This window comes from Oncorhynchus gorbuscha, linkage group LG01, assembly GCF_021184085.1.
Source record: "Oncorhynchus gorbuscha isolate QuinsamMale2020 ecotype Even-year linkage group LG01, OgorEven_v1.0, whole genome shotgun sequence".
Taxonomy (NCBI): domain Eukaryota; kingdom Metazoa; phylum Chordata; class Actinopteri; order Salmoniformes; family Salmonidae; genus Oncorhynchus; species Oncorhynchus gorbuscha.
The window spans coordinates 58,089,624-58,109,088 of record NC_060173.1 but is presented as its reverse complement, the minus strand read 5'-3'; the positions used below and the strand labels follow the sequence as shown (position 1 = coordinate 58,109,088).

Here is a 19,465-nt window from a genome sequence, read left to right as displayed (position 1 = left end):
AAATGTCCTTACAGCTATTAGCATTAGTAAAAATAGAGGTTGTCACCCCACCTTTTTTCCCTTTTCTGATAGAGTATGAAAACCTGTAGTCCAGGGGGAGGCTTCAATAAGAGCGGCACTATAATCTGAAGACAGTCATGTTTCAGTGAGAAACATGCCAAAGAAAATTGTGTCATTCACGAGAAAGAGCAATCACTAAAAACCTAACATTTAAAAGCACCAAATTCAATGAGTGTGGGCCACTGCCCCTGGGGCGTCGGCCTGGAGGTAACGAAAGGAATAACCAAACTATTAACGTTGAAAATCAGGTTTTCTGACAGACTCCAATCTATCAGAATGGTAGGAGAAGACATTTTGTATAAACTCACTAGAAGACACAGTTAGCGGAAGGAACATCAATTCAGTTACTCACAAGTCCTGTGTTGCTTATAGTGAGGACTGGAGAACTACCAGACCCTGTTTTAGTTTAGTTTAGTTTATTTTATTTTTACAGGGACAGTGCACATTAATCAACGTTTCAGTAAAAGTGCCGGTTTTAGCCAGCCGGCTAATTTTCAACCGCAGTCCCTGGGCAGGTTATTAAAAACAATTACAATATAGACAATAGCACCATAGACATAGCAACATAGGACAAGCAAGACATAGCATACAGACAGAGCAACATAGGACAAGCAAGACGTAGCATACAGACAGAGCAACATAGAACAAAAAGCAGCAAGACAAAATTCATAAAAGCAACAAAGTGTTTCCACACCTCACAAGCTACAGACAACAGACAACATGGAAAGCGGCAACACACAGCTAGGGACCATGTTCACAAATCTGATTGACCTTTAGCCATGTCTTCAAGCATTTTGTGAAAGTGTGATATGTGGTGCAGTTATGTGTGTCTGGTGGCAGTGTATTCCAGACATGGGAAGCTCTCACAGAGAATGCAGATTTACTAAAGGTGCTTTTCCTTAGGGGAACTATACAGTCACCTCTCATGGCAGACTTTGTGGATCTGCTGCCATATGTCTGAGTTTTCTGTTTAACAAAAATATTGAGTGGAGGGGGAGCCAGGCTATTAAGGATCTTGAATACAAGACATGCGTCGGTGTATTGCACAAGATTTTCCCAACTCAAGAGCTCATGCTTTCTAAGGATGTGACAATGATGATGGCTATTGTGCTTCCTATCAAGCACTTTGAGAGCCTGTTTGTAGACAGACTGAATAGGTTTTAATGTTGTACAGCAAGCTTGGGCCCAACTAGTCAAGCAGTATGTTAAGTGGGGGAGTATCATAGATTTGAAGTACAGTTTTGCTACCTCTGTAGTCAAACAATTTCGTATAAATCAGAAATTAGCTAGATTGAGTTTAGTTATTTGAATTACCTTTTTCACATGCTTTTTAAAAGAGAGGTTGGAATCAAGTATGATGCCAAGGTACTTAAAATCGGATACCACCTGGAGCTTCTCCCCTGACATCTGGCTCAGTAGCATCTGTTGCCCTCTTTGTGAAGAACATGCAAACAGTTTTTTTCACATTGAGATGCAAACACGAGTCACTGAGCCACTTTGTAACCTGGACCATTACAGTAGTGAGTTCTTGTGCAGCTTGTTGTTTGCTCTTTGCATGCACATATATCACTGTATCATCTGCATACATTTGAACTTCAGACCAAGTACAGACAGAAGGCAGATCATTAATGTACAGGCTGAACAGGAGGGGCCCCAGTACAAGTCTCTTGACCCTTGGGGCACGCCCACATCATAGCTACGAGTGGGCGACAGCTCATTGCTCACTCTGACACACTGAGTTCTGCCTTCAAGGTATGATTTCATCCATCTCAAGGCATCAGGGGAAAAGTTGAACTTGGACAATTTTGTGATGAGAATCTCATGGTTAACAGTATCAAAAGCCTTCCTTAGGTCCAGAAACACAGCCCCAACAGCACCCCCTTTGTCCATCTTGGACTTCACATTTTCCAGAAGAAAGCAGTTGGCCGTTTCTGTGGAGTGTTTAGCTCTGAAGCCAAACTGCATGGAGTGGAATGTGAAGGGGCTGTTGTTGAGGTGGTCAATCAGTTGTTCTGCTACACTCTTTTCAACAACCATTGACACCACAGGTAGTATACTAATGGGCCTGTAGTTACGTCAGCAGGGTTGCCTGATTTAAAGATGGCCGTTATTATGGCCGACTTCCATACCCTTGGGAAACACACAGAGACCAATAGATGTGTTATTGGCCCCATTACTAAGGTCACCGAGTGACTCTTTGTAGTTTTTAAGAAAGGTAGAGTCCATCCCATACACATCTTTGGCTTTAGAGTTCTTTAGTGAGCTAATCACCTTGTTCACCTTTGACTAGGTTGAGTCATTCACTAGCACTGAGCCCAAGAAATCAGTGGAGGGGTTGTGTCAGTAACCTGACAGAGTCAATAAAGTAGGAATTGAAGGCTGTTGCTACTTCAACTGCATCCTGTGTTAGATTGTTATTCACCATGATTTCTAGTCTTTTTGCAGTGTTACTATGGTCTTTCCCTGTTAACTTTTTTTAGATTCTCCCATATCAATTTAGAATTTCCCTTTGCTTCACCAATTATTAAGTTTGGAACCAACAAGACTCTTACTAGAGCTGGCCGCCCGGCCAAACTGAGCAATCGGGGGAGAAGGGTCTTGGTCTGGGAGGTGACCAAGAACCCAATGGTCACTGACAGAGCTCCAGAGTTCCTCTGTGGAGATGGGAGAACTTTCCAGAAGGACAAGCATCTCTGCAGCACTCCACCAATCATGCCTTTCTGAGAGTGACCAGACTAAAGTCACTCCTCAGTAAAAGGCACATGACAGCCCGCTAAGAGTTGCCAAAAGGCACCTAAAGGACTTAGACCATGAGAAACAAGATTCTCTGGTCTGATGAACACAATATTGAACTCGTTGGCCTGAATGCCAAGTGTCACATCTGGAGGAAACCTAGCACCATCCCTACAGTGAAGCATAGTGGTGGCAGCATCATGCTGTGGGGATGTTTTTCAGCGGCAGGGACTGGATCCTGACTTGTCTCCAAGGGAAAGATGAACGGAGCAAAGTAAAGCGAGATCCTTGATGACCTGCTCCAGAGTGCGCAGGACCTCAGACTGGGGCAAAAGTTCACCTTCCAAAAGGACAACGATTCTAAGCACACAGACAATGCAGGAGTGGCTTCGGGACAAGTCTCTTAATGTCCTTGAGTGGACCAGCCAGAGCCCGGACTTGAACCCAATCGAACATCTCTGGAGAGACCTGAAAACAGCTCCCCAAATACAGGTGTGCCAAGTTTGTAGCGTTATACCCAAGAAGACTCAAGGCTGTAATTGCTACCAAAGGTGCTTCAACAAAGCGCTGAGTAAAGGGTCTGATTACTTATGTAAATGTGATATTTTTTGCTTTGTTAATATAGGGTATTGTGTGTAGATTGACGAGGACAAAATACAATTGAATCAATTTAAGAATATGGCTGTAACATAACAAAATGTGAAAAAAGTCAAGGGGTCTGAAAACTTTCCTAATGCACTATACATACATACAGTACCAGTCAAAAGTTGACACCTACACATTTAAGGGTTTTCGTATTTTTCATTTTTACTATTTTCTACATCAAAACTATGAAATAATACATAGAATCATGTAGTTACCAAAAAAAGTGTTAAATCAAAATCTATTTTATATTCGAGATCTTTCAAAGTCGCCACCCTTTGCCTTGATGACAGCTTTGCACACTTGGCCTTCTTTCAATCAGCTTCATGAGGTAATCACCTGGAATGCATTTAAATTAACAGGTGTGCCTTGTTAAAAGTTCATTTGTGGAATTTCTTTCCTTCTTAATGCATTTGAGCAATTCAGTTGTGTTGTGACAAGGTAGGGCTGGTATGCAGGAGATAGACCTATTTGGAAGAATACCAAGTCCATATTATGGCAAGAACAGCTCAAATAAGCAAAGAGAAACAACAGTCCATTATTACTTTAAGACATGAAGGTCAGTCAATCCGGAACATTTCAAAAACTTTGAAAGTTTCTTCAAGTGCAGTCGCAAAAACCATCAAGTGCTATGATGGAACTGGTTCTCATGAGGAAAAAGGAAGACCTAGAGTTACCTCTACTGCAGAAGTTCATTAGTGTTACCAGCCACAGAAATTGCAGCTGGTGACTATTGGTGATTTATTTAGAATTCAAGGTACACTTAACCAGCAGGGCTTCCACAGCATTCTGCAGCGATACGCCATCCCATCTTGTTTGCGCTTATTTGGACTATCATTTGTTTTTCAACAGGACAATGAACCAACACACCTCCAGACTGTGTACGGGCTATTTGACCAAGAAGGAGAGTGATTGAGTGCTGCAGCAGATGATCAGGCCTCCACAATCACCCAACCTCAACCCAATTGAAATGGTTTGGGATGAGTTGGACCACCGAGTGAAGGAAAAGCCTGGCTCGTAGTCAGCGTTCCAATTCATCCCAAAGGTGTTCGATAGGGTTGAGATCAGGGCTCTGTGCAGGCCAGTCAATTCTTCCACACCTATCTCGAAAAAACATTTCTGTATGGACCTCAATTTGCGTACAGGGGTAGTGTCATGCTGAAACTGGAAAGGACCTTCCCCAAGCTGTTGCCAGAAAAAGTTGGAGGCTCAGAATAGTCTAGAATGTCATTGTATGCTGTAGCATTAAGATCTCTTCACTCGAACTAAGGGGCCTAGCCCGAACCATGAAAAACAGCCCCAGACCATTATGCATTGGGGCAGGTAGTATTTTCCTGGCATCCACCAAACCCAGATTAGTCCGTTGGACTGCCAGAAGGTGAAGCGTGATTCCCCACTCTAGAGAACGAATTTCCACTGCTCCAGATGGCAGCAAAATGTACACCACTCCAGCTGACACTTCGGCTTGTGGGCGGCTGCTTCAGTAAGGTCATTCTACTGCCAATGTTTGTCTGTCTATCAAGATTGCATGTCTGTGTGATCGATTGGATACAACTGTCAGCAACAGGTGTGGCTGATATAGCCAAATCACCACATTTTAAGGGGTGTCCACATACTTTTGTAGATTGATAGATATTAAACATCAACGTTTAAAGAGAGATCAGTCCTATTTAATACGGTCGGCAGAAACTCGTTTTTACAAGTCAAAGCTCGATGAAAAGCCATGAAATACCTACAAATTATACAGCTGATGAGGCATAGAAACGTATTTAGATATGAGACTAAAGCCATCTGGCTAAACATGTAAATAAGGAACATAATGTACCTCTATAATGAGGCTGACATCAGTGGTGAGGGCCTGCACCCTGTGGAAGCTGGCAATCAGGCCAAGTGACAGGAAGCCCTCCTGGTCCATCTTCTTGCGCAGGAAGAAATCCCGCTCCAGGTTACCAAGGCTGAAGTAGTACTCACTACGGAAAGACGCGGAAAGTTCAAAAACAAGGAGGATCAAGGTACTCTTCCTATAATTAAAATGCCTTTATTATGAAGGCATGTTCAATAGAAGAAACACTGTCAGCCAAGCCCTTGTCAGGGAATGACAAGGACAATGACAATGTGGGAAAAGTTGAGACTAAATATTTGCCCACGTTCTCAGCATCGTTTGAGTTGGAGATTAACGTCATTTCAATTGTCATCAGATGTTTAGGAGATGGAATTTGATTCAGATTCCATGTTATATTCTGGGGCCACCCATATGAGATAGTATGCATGCATGTTTAAGTCGGTTTGGATAAAAGTGTCTGCTAAATGGCATATATATAATATTACACTATTCCAAGGCTGAACAACAGTGACATTTGCTTCCTCTTGAAACATTGACCTATAAAGCATAGTAACCAATGGCAGAACTTATGACGCATAGTTACCAATGGTAGTACATTTAAAGCAACGTAACCAACGGTAGGTAGGTAAAGTACTCACATCTGCCTTTTGACATAGTCCTTGAGCAGGCCCTGGTCCACTGTGTACAGGTCACTGCTGCTCATGTTGTCGTAGTAATAGGTCACTGGAGCACCAAACTTCTGTCCGTAGGCACCATCCTTCCCGTTGTAGGCCTTGTAGCCATAATGGTAGTCAGGGTGACCTGGTAGGAGACACGGCAGTAGTAAACCATCACAGGGCCACTGTCACAAGAATACTACAAGTGAACAACAAGGCTACAGGAGCTACAAGAGTTCACCAACAGCAGGGAGACATTTGCAGCACAGCTGTTGAATCCCAGGAAGGTGCGCAATGATTTACTAAATAGGAACTAGCTAAGATTTAAAATGTGGTGTCCCTCGGGGGGAAATCCTTTGACTTCTGAAAGTAACTGTGTTCCTGAGGAGGGAAGAGTCGGAAAACTCAAAACAGGTGGATCTCGGCCAAGTGAGAAGGAAAAGAACGGCAGATTTCATCACAACAGGGGGTGGGTGGAGGGAGGGAGTGTCACCTTTACTCCTCTTCCCCTGTTCCACCCCCTTTCTCTTCAAATGAAAGGTGGCAGTGTTTTCCTGTCAGAAGCAGACTTCCATAGCCCAGTCAGAGGTGAGAGAGGAGCGGCTGGTTGCCAAAACCAACAGGCCCAGCCAGGCTAGGGATGTAGAATATTTGAATATCCAAACGGACGTTAGTATTTGAATACTTGTGTGAGTACTACTGCATCTCCCTCTCAATTAAATTCAAGGGGTTTTATTGGCATGGGAAACATATGTTAACATTGCCAAAGCAAGTGAGGTAGATAATACACAAAAGTGAAATGAACAATAAACAATGCATTCACATAAGTTCATCTCTCCATCAGTCTGCTCCCTCCCATCTCACACCGGTCCTTCCACAGCTGCAGCAATAGAGCTCCACCCTCTCTCCCTCATCTCACACCAGCCCCTCCACAGCTGCAGTAATAGAGCTCCACCCTCTCTCCCTCATCTCACACCAGCCCCTCCACAGCTGCAGCAAGAGCTCAACCCTCTCTCCCTCCCATCTCACACCGGCCGCTCCACAGCTGCAGCAATAGAGCTCCACCCTCTCTCTCTCCCTCCCATCTCACACCGGCCCCTCCACAGCTGCAGTAATAGAGCTCCACCCTCTCCCTCATCTCACACCAGCCCCTCCACAACTGCAGCAAGAGCTCAACCCTCTCTCCCTCCCATCTCACACCGGCCGCTCCACAGCTGCAGCAATAGAGCTCCACCCTCTCTCTCTCTCTCCCATCTCACACCGGCCCCTCCACAGCTGCAGCAATAGAGCTCCACCCTCTCTCACCGGCCCCTCCAAAGCTGCAGCAATAGAGCTCCACCCTCTCTCTCTCCCTCCCATCTCACACCAGGCCCTCCACAGCTGCAGCAATAGAGCTCCACCCTCTCTCACCGGCCCCTATACAGCTGCAGCAATAGAGCTCCACCCTCTCTCCCTCCCATCTCACACCAGCCCTTCCACAGCTGCAGCAATAGAGCGCCTCCCTCGCGCAGCAGTGCTCGGGTCAAACACTTATGCTAATAAACCCCATATGGATTTTGAATATGCAACACATTTATGATACTACTCCAATAGTGAAATTATTTTAAACTTTTAATCCAGCGCACCATGTCTAACCCCACTGTCCCGAGGTATCCCAGGTCTTGACACATCCTAACACACTCTAGTTGTTATTAAATTGTTTTGTTCATAGTGTTTCCTGAGTGAGGCCGGATCAGATGACCAAGGCAAAGCCAGCAGACAGATCATTCCACCATTTCCACATAAGCACAACCACACATTGATCGGAACCAGCAATGGAGCGCAACCACACAAAGAGAGAGCTGGTAGAGTGGAGAGCTGGGCTTTAAGACATGTGGCGAAGCTCCATTCAACATTATTGTTCTACAGAGGATCGAATGCTCTCGAACCATCCAGCTGATAGTCCTCCATATAACAATTCATGATTTTCCACAAAGGCGATTTTGGAAATGTAACCAGTTTATTGACTGACAGCACGTTAACAAAACCTAAAGAATTCGTAAGATTTCTTCTTGCACAATATAGGTTCGGCATACCCACTTAGATGCCTTTAAGAGTGACTTTTAGAGGCCAATGAAATGTTTTATCCCAATAACAAAACAGCCAGAACAATTAACATTATAAAATCAAAGGTGTTGAAAAGTGTGAAGGTGCAACACTGGCCTGGTGAGGAGGTAGGCTACAGTCCCCATCAGGGTGGTAACTTGACTCTGAGACATGGCGAAGGTGTAGCCTCTCATGGAGGGTTGCCTGGATACTTGACTACCGATGCCGGTCTACTCTGCTTAGCAGCAGCAGAAGAAGCCTGATTCCTCTTGACTGAGCTCACTCATCTTGTCCAGAAGGTCTACTACTTGTTCTTACGCTGGCTGCTCTAACTCATCGTTATCGTACTCCTCGCTGAGCTCTTCCTCTAGCTCAACTGGGGGAATGAGAAAACGGACTCAATTCGTACATTGGGGCCAGACTGTTGCTGAGTAGACTTTTGACCTTATCCACACGCTTCCCCATTCCCTGTTTAACGCCATGAACCTCTGCGAATTCTCGCTCTACGGCAAGTTGAGATATCCGGTGTCCTGTGTGAATTTAAGTATGCTTTCTCTAATTCTCTCTCTTTCTCTCTGATGACCTGAGCCCTAGAACCATGCCTCAGGACTACCTGGCCTGATGACTCCTTGCTGTCCCCAGTCCACCTGGCCATGCTGCTGTTCCAGTTTCAACTGTTCTGCCTGAGGCTATGGAACCCTGACCTGTTCACCGGATGTGCTACCCGTCTCAGACCTGCTGTTTTCAACTCCCTAGAGACAGCAGGAGCGGTAGAGATACTCTCAATGATCGGCTGTGAAAAGCCAACTGACATTCACTCCTGAAGTGCTGACCTGTTGCACCCTCGACAACCACTGTGATTATTATTATTATTTGACCCTGCTGGTCATCTATGAACATTTGAACATCTTGGCCATGTTCTGTTATAATCGTCACCCAGCACAGCCAGACTTGCCACTCCTCATAGTCTGGTTCCGCTCTAGGTTTCTTCCTAGGTTCTGGCCTTTCTAGGGAGTTTTTCCTAGCCACCATGCTTCTACACATGCATTGCTTGCTGTTTGAGGTTTTAGGCTGGGTTTCTGTACAGCACTTTGACACAGCTGATGTAAGAAGGTCTTCATAAACACATTTGAATGATATACGCAGCTTCTCGTTCTCTTTCCGGATCTCCTCTAGCTCTGCTTGGAAAGCTGTTGGCAGGTTCCTGTGTTCCCGGTAAGGGTAGGGTGTGGGGGCTTCTCTGCTTACCTTCATGTGTTCTCTTTTTCTCTGCAGGCTAGCTGGGATTCTAACCCATACCCTCCGGTGATGGCTCTGATCCCTCTGAGCCAGCATTCCATTGAACCTGGCGAGTGGATGAGGTTGCATGTGACAAGGTGAAGGGGGTCATCTTTGCCACTCCTTCATGATGAAAATACCACTCCTCTTCTTGACCATTTACATCATACGGTGCTGTGCTATGGTGTGGTGAAGTATGCAGTGTATGGCTCACATAGCCTACCTCGCAATCTTGTAGATGCTGTGGTGGCCGTGTCTGATGCGTCGAACGAACTGCTGGATGTGTGAAAGCCTCACTCACGTAGTAGTCTTGCACCGGGGAAAAGCACTTCAGATCCGTCTCGAATGGACCACAATGTAGTGGAGGAGGACCTGCTGGACTGTATATCTGGGCTCCCGAGTGACGCAGCGGTCACTGCATCTCAGTGCTAGAGGCGTCACTACAGACCCTGGTTCAATTACAGGATTTATCACAACAGGCCTTGATTGGGAGTCCCATAGGGCAGCGCACTATTGGCCCAGTGTCGTCCAGGTTAGGGTTTGGGAGGGGTAGGCTGTCATTGTAAATAATATTATTTATATTATTGTAAATAATAATTTGTTCTTAACCGACTTGCCTAGTTAAATAAAAGGTTAAATATTCTCTCCCAGGTGCTTGTAAGGGCATAGATGGCAGACCAGTAGGATTCCAGTTGAGGTAGTTTAATGAGGCTGATTCTCAGAGCAGGAATGGCACAGCACACTGTATGGCTTGACAATTGTGTTAACCAAGAGTGTGTGATTTCTGAAGGACGCACACTGGCCTTGGCTAAAACAAAGAATGCTAACTAAAAGGTAATCACAGGAGATGGGCTGGGTCACTTGGCTTGTGTACTGGCTCTTTTACTGTTGCTGTCATTCTTTACTGTAGCCCATGCCATTTAATAAACTAGTGTCAATCCACAAGGACAAGAACTCTGTGCCCCAATTCAGATTGGAGTTTATGAAAACGCATAGATTGTCAATAACCTACAGAAGTTAAGATAACCGCATGCAGTATTAAGCAATGGAAAGCCTTGATTGGCCAGTGAATGGCCAAGCCCTCGTCACACTTATAATTGAGTTATTACTCAAAACCCAGCCCTTTCGTGCCACCACCAAATATTACGCTCATAGCTGCCGCTGTGAAAATAGCAACAAACAAAAAAATACTTCGGACCTATAGCGCTACACCAGCGAAGATGTAGGTTTGTTCAAATAAAGGACTGAATTGGACCCCTCAAATGGAGTTTGAAATCTTTAGGGTAATGTGTTACTTTCTACAGTGTACTCTTGAAAAATGCTATAGCTTACGACATTCCTTGTATTCAATCTTTTAGATCTTAGATTTCATTGAGATCTAGGTTATCATGTAGGTAAAAATACAAGAGAATGGAGACAGGTGAATTGTACTGAACAGTTCAGTAGATGTGAGTCGACTGTATCCAACTAAACTGAATACAAATAGAAACACAACATGTAAAGTGTTGGTCACATGTTTCATGAGCTGAAATAAAACACCACAGAAATGTTCCATACACACAAAAAGCTCATCGCATTTTGTGACGCCGAACAGCATAATTATTATACAGATGCACCTTGTGCTTGGGACAATAAAAGGCCACTTTAAAATGAGCAGTTTTGTCACACAGCACAATGCCACAGAGCGTGCGATTGGCATGCTGACTACAGGAATGTCCACCAGAGCTGTTCCAGAGAATTGAATGTTAGTTTATGGTAGTGAAATTGTCTCCAATGTCGTTTGAGAGATTTTGGCAGTACATCCAACCGGTCTCCAAGGCCCACCCATGGCTGCACCCCTGCCCAGTCATGTGAAATTAGGGCCTCTATTTCTAACTTCCTTAAATGAACTGCGACAATTGTTGCATGTTGCGTTTTTTATTTTGTTCAGTATAGTTACAATATGATATGACATTGACCATTTGCATGGTAATGCATTTTTGAGGGGAGATAATTTTTTTTTTTGCTTACCTCTGGAACCTCTGCCTCGTCCCCGGCCCCTGCCACGACCCCGGAACCCGGCACGGAAGGGAGCACCCTCGCTCCTCACGCTGGACACCTCATCATGGTCGTCACTCCAATCACGCTCAGACTTCCCTCTGTACCAGTCTGAGAACATAAAATATACTATATATACAAAAATGTGTGATTTCAGCTATTTCAGGCACACATTGCTAAAAGGTGTTTAAAATCAAAGACAAAGCCATGCAATCGCCATAGACAAACATTGGCAGTAGAATGACCTTTCTGAAGAGCTCAGTGCCTTTCATCATGGCACCGTCATAGGATGCCACCTTTCCAACAAGTCAGTTTGTCAAATTTCTGACCTGCTTGAACTGCCCTGGTCAACTGTAAGTGCTGTTATTGTGAAGTGGAAACGTGTAGGGGCAACAACGGCTCAGCAGCAAAGTGGTAGGCCACAAAAGCTCACAGAATGGGACCACAGAGTGCTGAAGCACGTAAAAATCTTCTGTCCTCGGTTGCAACACTCACTACAGAGTTCCAAACTGCCTCTGGAAGCAACGTCAACACAATAACTGTTCGTCAGAAGCTTCATGAAATGGGTTTCCACGGCTGAGCAGCCGCACACAAACCGAAGATCATCATGCGCAATGCCAAGTGTCGGCTGGAGTGGTGTAAAGCTCGCCACCATTGGACTCTGGATCAGTGGATCACGCTTCAACATCTGGCAGTCTGACGGACGTATCTGGGAAAGCTACCTGCCCAAATGCATAGTGCCAACTTTAAAGTTTGGTAGAGAAGGAATAATGGTATGTGGCTGTTTTTCATGGTTCGGGCTAGGCCCCTTAAACGTAACACTATAGCATACAATTACATACTAGACAATTCTGTGCTTTCAACTTCTGTGGCAACAGTTTGAGGAAGGCCCTTTCCTGTTTCAGTATGACAATGTCCCCGTGTACAAAGGGAGAAATAGCAGTTTACGGCGCATATCACTAAGTGACCTGCCTAGCAGTCAAGATAAACAAGGCAAAAAAAGAAACGTTCGCGCACTGTCAACGATTATTTTCAGAAAACGTAACGTTTAAATATTTGTATGAACACAAGATTCAACAACATACAGACTGAACATGTTCCACAGACATGTGACTAACAGAAATGGAATAATGTGTCCCTGAACATAGGTGGGAGTCAAAATCAAAAGTAACAGTCCATATCTGGTGTGGCCACCAGCTGCATTAAGTACTGCAGTGCATCTCCTCCTCATGGACCGTTCCACAGGTGCATTTTCATTCATTGTTTATGGTTCATTGAACAAGCATGGGAAACAGTGTTTAAACACTATATAATGTAGATCTGTGAAGTTTTTTGGATTTTTACAAATTTTCAATGAAAGACAGGGTCCTGAAAAGGGAGGTTTCTTTTTTTGCTGAGTTTACATCGGCTGTTCAGATGTGTAGGAGGAGACTCAGCCTGGGAGGAAGGGTCAAATATCAGTGCTTGTTCAGATGTGTAGGAGGAGACTCAGCCTGGGAGGAAGGGTTAAATATAAGTGCTTGTTCAGATGTGTAGGAGACAAAGCCTGGGAGGAAGGGTTAAATATCAGTGCTTGTTCAGATGTGTAGGAGGAGACAGCCTAGGAGGAAGGGTTAAATATCACTGCTTGTGTGAAAAGAGTTTTGTCTAATGCAGCTGTATTGATCCTCTGGGAAGAATACATTTGGTAAAACCTTTTTTACAGTTTTTATTTCACCTTTATTTAACCAGGTAGGACAGTGGAGAACAAGTTCTCATTTACAACTGCGACCTGGCCGAGATAAAGCGAAGCAGTGCTACAGAAACAACAGAGTTACACATGGAGTAAACAACCGTACAGTCAATAACACAATAGAAATAAAAGAAAGTCTATATACAGTGAGTGCAAGTGTCCGTCGAGTTTTTACTCTTACTATTAGAACCTAACACTGCGTAGGCGATTTATTCTTCTAGGACAAAGGTTTTTAAATTGAAATTATATTCATTCATGATTTATACCAGGGATGAAGACCACAGGCAATGTTTTGCTTTTCCATAAAACCTGTTATGTTGGTATAAGAAATGTTGTACTTTATTTTATAACAACTTTATTACTTTTCTGTTAAGATTAATTCAAATATCTAATGTGATTCTGAGCACCGTGGGTGGAATCCATAATGTGTTACGGGGAATTAAAATCTTTCTGCAACATTTCTCTAACAGGAACCCTGGTGTGTGTGTGTGTGTGTGTCTGCCAGTCACCAGATCTCAGCCAAATTGAACACATAAGGGAGATTCTGGAGCGGCGCCTGAGACCGCGGTTTCCACCACCATCAACAAAAAAACCCATTTATAGAATTCCTCACGGAAGAATGGCATCGCATCCCTCCAATATTGTTACAGAAGCTTGTAGAATCTATGCCAAGGCACATTGAAGCTGTTCGGGCGGCTTGTGGTGGCCAACGCCCTAGTAAGACACTGTTGGTGTTTCCTTTATTTTGGCAGCTACGTGTAAATCCCCTATGGACACAGGTCAAATGTAGTGCACTACATAGGGCGTAGGCTGCCAGAAGAGGTCAGGTTGGCGATGGGAGATGACACTCACCTCGGAGGTCGTTCTTCCTGTTGGGAGGCATCCTGGGCACCTCGTTCTGACGGGTGTTGTTCCTTGAGGCCGAGCGTTCTTTGGGCCCCTCAGACTTCACCTCCATCATCAGCGGCACCCACCTATGCTTGTTTCCTACAAAAACACACAAAAACAATACCGTTAGGGAGTCGCCTGTCTGCCACATTTCCACAATGTACCACAATGTAGTTATTTTGTTGTGGTGTTTTTTTGTTGTCCAAGACCAAGAGTCCCTTTCTGCAGTGAAATGCAGGCAGGCAGGGATAGTATGAAACTAGTTGATGTGTGTAAGGGGAATGGAGAGAGCAGCACAGTAACTTATTGTGCTAGACCAATTAAAGTTTAAAAGGTTTCACGGCTGGGATTGTGAATGGGAATTCTAATCCTATTGAGGTGAGAAAAAACACCCAAAATAAATACCTCACGTTTTACTTGGTTGATATAAATACACCCACCCCAAAAAGTTTCAGTCTAATATGTAGTTGCCCATGCTGGCCAGCAGGCTGTGTCAGTGGTCTGTTAGTAGAGTGTGTGCACAGGTTTAAAGTACTTATTAAGTAGTATTTTCAAGTATTTTTACTAAAGTGTTTTTTTTGGGGGGGGGGTATCTGCACGTTACTATATTTCTGACCACTTTTACTTCACTACATTCCTAAAAACAATGATGTACTTTTTACTCAACACCCAAAAGTACTCTGCACATTTTGAATGCTTAGCAGAGAGAGAAAGACAACAAGAGCGAGACAGCGAAAGAGAGCGAGACAGCGAAAGAGAGCGAGACAGCGAAAGAGAGCGAGACAGCGAAAGAGAGCGAGACAGCGAAAGAGAGCGAGACAGCGAAAGAGAGCGAGACAGCGAAAGAGAGCGAGACAGCGAAAGAGAGCGAGACAGCGAAAGAGAGCGAGACAGCGAAGAGCGAGACAGAGAGAGCGAGACAGCGAAAGAGAGCGAGACAGCGAAAGAGAGCGAGACAGCGAAAGAGAGCGAGACAGCGAAAGAGAGCGAGACAGCGAAAGAGAGCGAGACAGCGAAAGAGAGCGAGACAGCGAAAGAGAGCGAGACAGCGAAAGAGAGCAAGACAGCGAAAGAGAGCAAGACAGCGAAAGAGAGCAAGACAGCGAAAGAGAGCAAGACAGCGAAAGAGAGCAAGACAGCGAAAGAGAGCAAGACAGCGAAAGAGAGCAAGACAGCGAGAGAGAAAGAGGGTAAGAAAGCGAAAGAGGGCGAGACAACGAGAGAGAAAGAGAGCGAGACAGCGAGAGAGCGAGCAAGAGAGCGAGTAAGAAAGAGACCGAGAGAGAGACAGCGAGAGAAAGGATACTTCCGGCGCCGACAGAGATGGCCGCCTCGCTTCGCGTTCCTAGGAAACTATGCAGTTTTTTGTTTTTTTTACGTGTTATTTCTTACATTAGTACCCCAGGTCATCTTAGGTTTCATTACATACAGTCGAGAAGAACTACTGAATATAAGAGCAGCGTCAACTCACCATCAGTACGACAAAGAATATGACTTTCGCGAAGCGGATCCTGTGTTTTGCCTTTCACCCAGGACAACGGAATGGATCCCAGCCGGCGACCCAAAAAAACGACTTCGTTAAATATGGAAACGTAGCGGTCTTCTGTTCAGACTCCGGAGACTGGCTCATCGTGCACCACTCCCCAGTATACTTCTCGCCAATGTCCAGTCTCTTGACAAGGTTGATGAAATCCGAGCAAGGGTAGCATTCCAGAGGGACATCAGAGACTAACGTTCTTTGCTTCACGGTTCACTGGAGAGACGCTATCGGAGTCGGTGCAGCCAGCTGGTTTCTCCACGCATCGCGCCGACAAACAAACATCTTTCTGGTAAGAAGAGGGGCGGGGGCGTATGCCTTATGGCTAAAGAGACGTGGTGTGGTCACAAAAGCATACAGGAGTCCTTCTGTTCACCTGATTTAGAATTCCTCACAAATGTCGACCGCATTATCTACCAAGGGAATTCTCTTCGATTATAAACACAGCCGTATATATTCCCCCCCAAACAGACACACCAATGGCTCTGAACGAACTTTATTTGACTCTTTGCAAACTGGAATCCATACATCCTGAGGCTGCATTCATTGAAGCTGGGGATATTAACAAGGCTAATCTGAAAACAAGACTCCCTAAATTGTATCAGCATATCGATTGCTCAACCAGGGCTGGCAAAACCTTGGATCACTGCTATTCTAACTTCCGCGACGCATATAAGGCCCTGCCCTGCCCTCCTTTCGGAAACGCTGACCACAGCTCCATTTTGTTGATCCCTGCCTACAGACAGAAACAAAAACAAGAAGCTCCCGCGCTGAGGTCTGTTAAACGCTGGTCCGACCAATCTGATTCCACACTCCAAGACTGCTTCCATCACGTGGACTGGGATATGTTTCGTATTGCGTCAGACAACAACATTGACGAATACGCTGATTCGGTGTGCGAGTTCATTAGAGCGTGCGTTGAAGATGACGTTCCCATAGCAACGATTAAAACATTCCCAAACCAGAAACTGTGGATTGATGGCAGCATTTGCGTGAAACTGAAAGCGCGAACCACTGCTTTTAATCAGGGCAAGGCGACCGGAAATATGACCGAATACAAACAGTGTAGCTATTCCCTCCGCAAGGCAATCAAGCAAGCTAAGCGTCAGTATAGAGACAAAGTAGAATCTCAATTCAACGGCTCAGACACAAGAGGTATGTGGCAGGGTCTACAGTCAATCACGGATTACAAAATGAAAACCAGCCCCGTCACGGACCAGGATGTCTTGCTCCCAGGCAGACTAAAAACCTTTTTTGCCCGCTTTGTGGACAATTCAGTGCCACTGACACGGCCTGCAACCAAAATATGCGGCCTCTCCTTCACTGCAGCAGAGGTGAGTAAAACATTTAAACGTGTTAACCCTCGCAAGGCTGCAGGCCCAGACGGCATCCCCAGCCGCGCCCTCAGAGCATGCGCAGACCAGCTGGCTGGTGTGTTTACGGACATATTCAATCAATCCCTATCCCAGTCTGCTGTTCCCACATGCTTCAAGAGGGCCACCATTGTTCCTGTTCCCAAGAAAGCTAAGGTAACTGAGCTAAACAACTACCGCCCCGTAGCACTCACTTCAGTCATCATGAAGTGCTTTGAGAGACTAGTCAAGGACCATAGCACCTCCACCCTACCTGACACCCTAGACCCACTCCAATTTGCTTACCGCCCAAATAGGTCCACAGACGATGCAATCTCAACCACACTGCCCTAACCCATCTGGACAAGAGGAATACCTATGTGAGAATGCTGCTCATCGACTATAGCTCGGCATTTAACACCGTAGTACCCTCCAAGCTCGTCATCAAGCTCGAGACCCTGGGTCTCGACCCCGCCCTGTGCAACTGGGTACTGGACTTCCCGACGGGCCGCCCCCAGGTGGTGAGGGTAGGCAACAACATCTCCAACCCGCTGATCCTCAACACTGGGGCCCCACAAGGGTGCGTTCTGAGCCCTCTCCTGTACTCCCTGTTCACCCACGACAGCGTGTCCACGCACGCCTCCAACTCAATCATCAAGTTTGCGGACGACACAACAGTGGTAGGCTTGATTACCAACAACGACAAGACGGCCTACAGGGAGGAGGTGAGGGCCCTCGGAGTGTGGTGTCAGGAAAATAACCTCACACTCAACGTCAACAAAACTTAGGAGATGATTGTGGACTTCAGGAAACAGCAGAGGGAACACCCCCCTATCCACATCGATGGAACAGTAGTGGAGAGGGTAGCAAGTTTTAAGATCCTCGGCATACACATCACAGACAAAGTGAATTGGTCCACCCACACAGACAGCATCGTGAAGAAGGTGCAGCACCAGCGCCTCTTCATCCTTAGGAGGCTGAAGAAATTCAGCTGGTCACCAAAAGCACACAAACTTCTACAGATGCACAATCGAGAGCATCCTAGCGGGCTGTATCACCGCCTGGTACGGCAACTGCTCCGCCCACAACCGTAAGGCTCTCCAGAGCGTAGTGAGGTCTGCACAACGCATCACCGGGGGCAAACTACCTGCCCTCCAGGACACCTACACCACCCGATGTCACAGGAAGGCCATAAAGATCATCAAGGACAACCACCCGAGCCACTGCCTGTTCACCCCGCTATCATCCAGAAGGGGCAGTCAGTACAGGTGCATCAAAGCTGGGACCGAGAGACTGAAAAACAGCTTCTATCTCAAGGCCGACTGTTAAACAGCCACCACTAACATTGAGTGGCTGCTCCCAACACACTGACTCAACTCCAGCCACTTTAATAATGGGAATTGATGGGAAATGTAAAATATATCACTAGCCACTTTAAACAATGCTACCTAATATAATGTTTACATACCCTATATTATTCATCTCATATGTATACGTATATACTGTACTCTATATCATCTACTGCATCTTTATGTAATCCATGTATCACTAGCCACTTTAAACTATGCCACTTTGTTTACATACTCATCTCATATGTACTCGATACCATCTACTGCATCTTGCCTATGCCGCTCTGTACCATCACTCATTCATATATCTTTATGTACATATTCTTTTTCCCCTTATACACACAAGTGTAAGACAGTAGTTTTGGAATTGTTAGTTGGATTACTTGTTGGTTATTACTGCAGTCGGAACTAGAAGCACAAGCATTTCGCTACACTCGCATTAACATCTGCTAACCATGTGTATGTGACAAATAAAATTGGATTTGATTTTAATTTAAGACAGCAAGAGAGCGAGACAGCAAGAGAGTGAGACAGAAAGAGAGAAAGAGCGAAAGAGAGAAAGAGCGAAAGAGAGTGGAAGCGAGAGCCAGCAAGTTAGTGATCGAGAATGCGAGATATCAAGTGAGAGCGAAACAGAGAGCGAGCAAGAAAGTGAGATAGCAGGCACAAAAGAGCGAAACAGAAAGATTGAGAGCGAAAGAGTGCGAGCGCGAAAGAAAGAAAGAGCAAAAAAGCTTGAAAAAAGTGCAAGAGAAGAGGGCAAAAGAAAGAAAAAGAGTGAGAAAGCGAGAGAAAAGAGCGAGGGAAAAAGAGCCAGAAAGAGTGATAGAAAGGGAGCGAAAGAGAGAGAGGGAAAAGGGAGAAAGCACGACAGAAAAAAGAGGGCAAGAGAGCAAGAGGAGAGAAAGAGCGAGTGAGCTGGAAAAAGGCATGGGACGTCTCATTCTGAAGGTCAAAAACCACATGCTGGCAGGCTGGTGGAATTTCAACCCTTTATTTCTGCCAACACATCTCCCTGGTTTGTATGGCCTCCTACTCATTCCCTCACCGTGCATTCAAAGGAGTGTGGGAAAGGCTCAGCGTAGTAGTCACTACTAAGGCTGTGGCGGTCACAAAATTGTGTCAGCCGGTGATTGTCAAGCAAATAACTGTCGGTCTCACGGTAATTGACCGTTATTTAATAAACACATTTAGCATCTCCTGGCTCCCACACATAGCCTTTTAGCCACTGATGCAGACCTTTGGAACATCTACATTTAATATAGCCTACACC

The 19,465-nt window shown here is 45.3% G+C and overlaps 1 protein-coding gene across 3 annotated transcripts in view; it reads right to left on the bottom strand.

Annotated features, from left to right (window-relative positions):
- LOC124040426 (la-related protein 1-like) overlaps nucleotides 1-19,465 on the bottom strand; it is an 82,308-nt gene that overhangs the window by 24,292 nt on the left and 38,551 nt on the right. For all 3 annotated transcript variants that reach the window (XM_046357605.1, XM_046357616.1, XM_046357625.1), the window contains 4 exons: nucleotides 13,919-14,053; nucleotides 11,308-11,445; nucleotides 5,917-6,079; nucleotides 5,261-5,405 (listed from right to left, as the gene is read on the bottom strand). In XM_046357605.1, coding sequence (XP_046213561.1) covers nucleotides 5,261-5,405; nucleotides 5,917-6,079; nucleotides 11,308-11,445; nucleotides 13,919-14,053 — 581 coding nt within the window. The remainder of the gene's footprint in view (nucleotides 1-5,260; nucleotides 5,406-5,916; nucleotides 6,080-11,307; nucleotides 11,446-13,918; nucleotides 14,054-19,465) is intronic.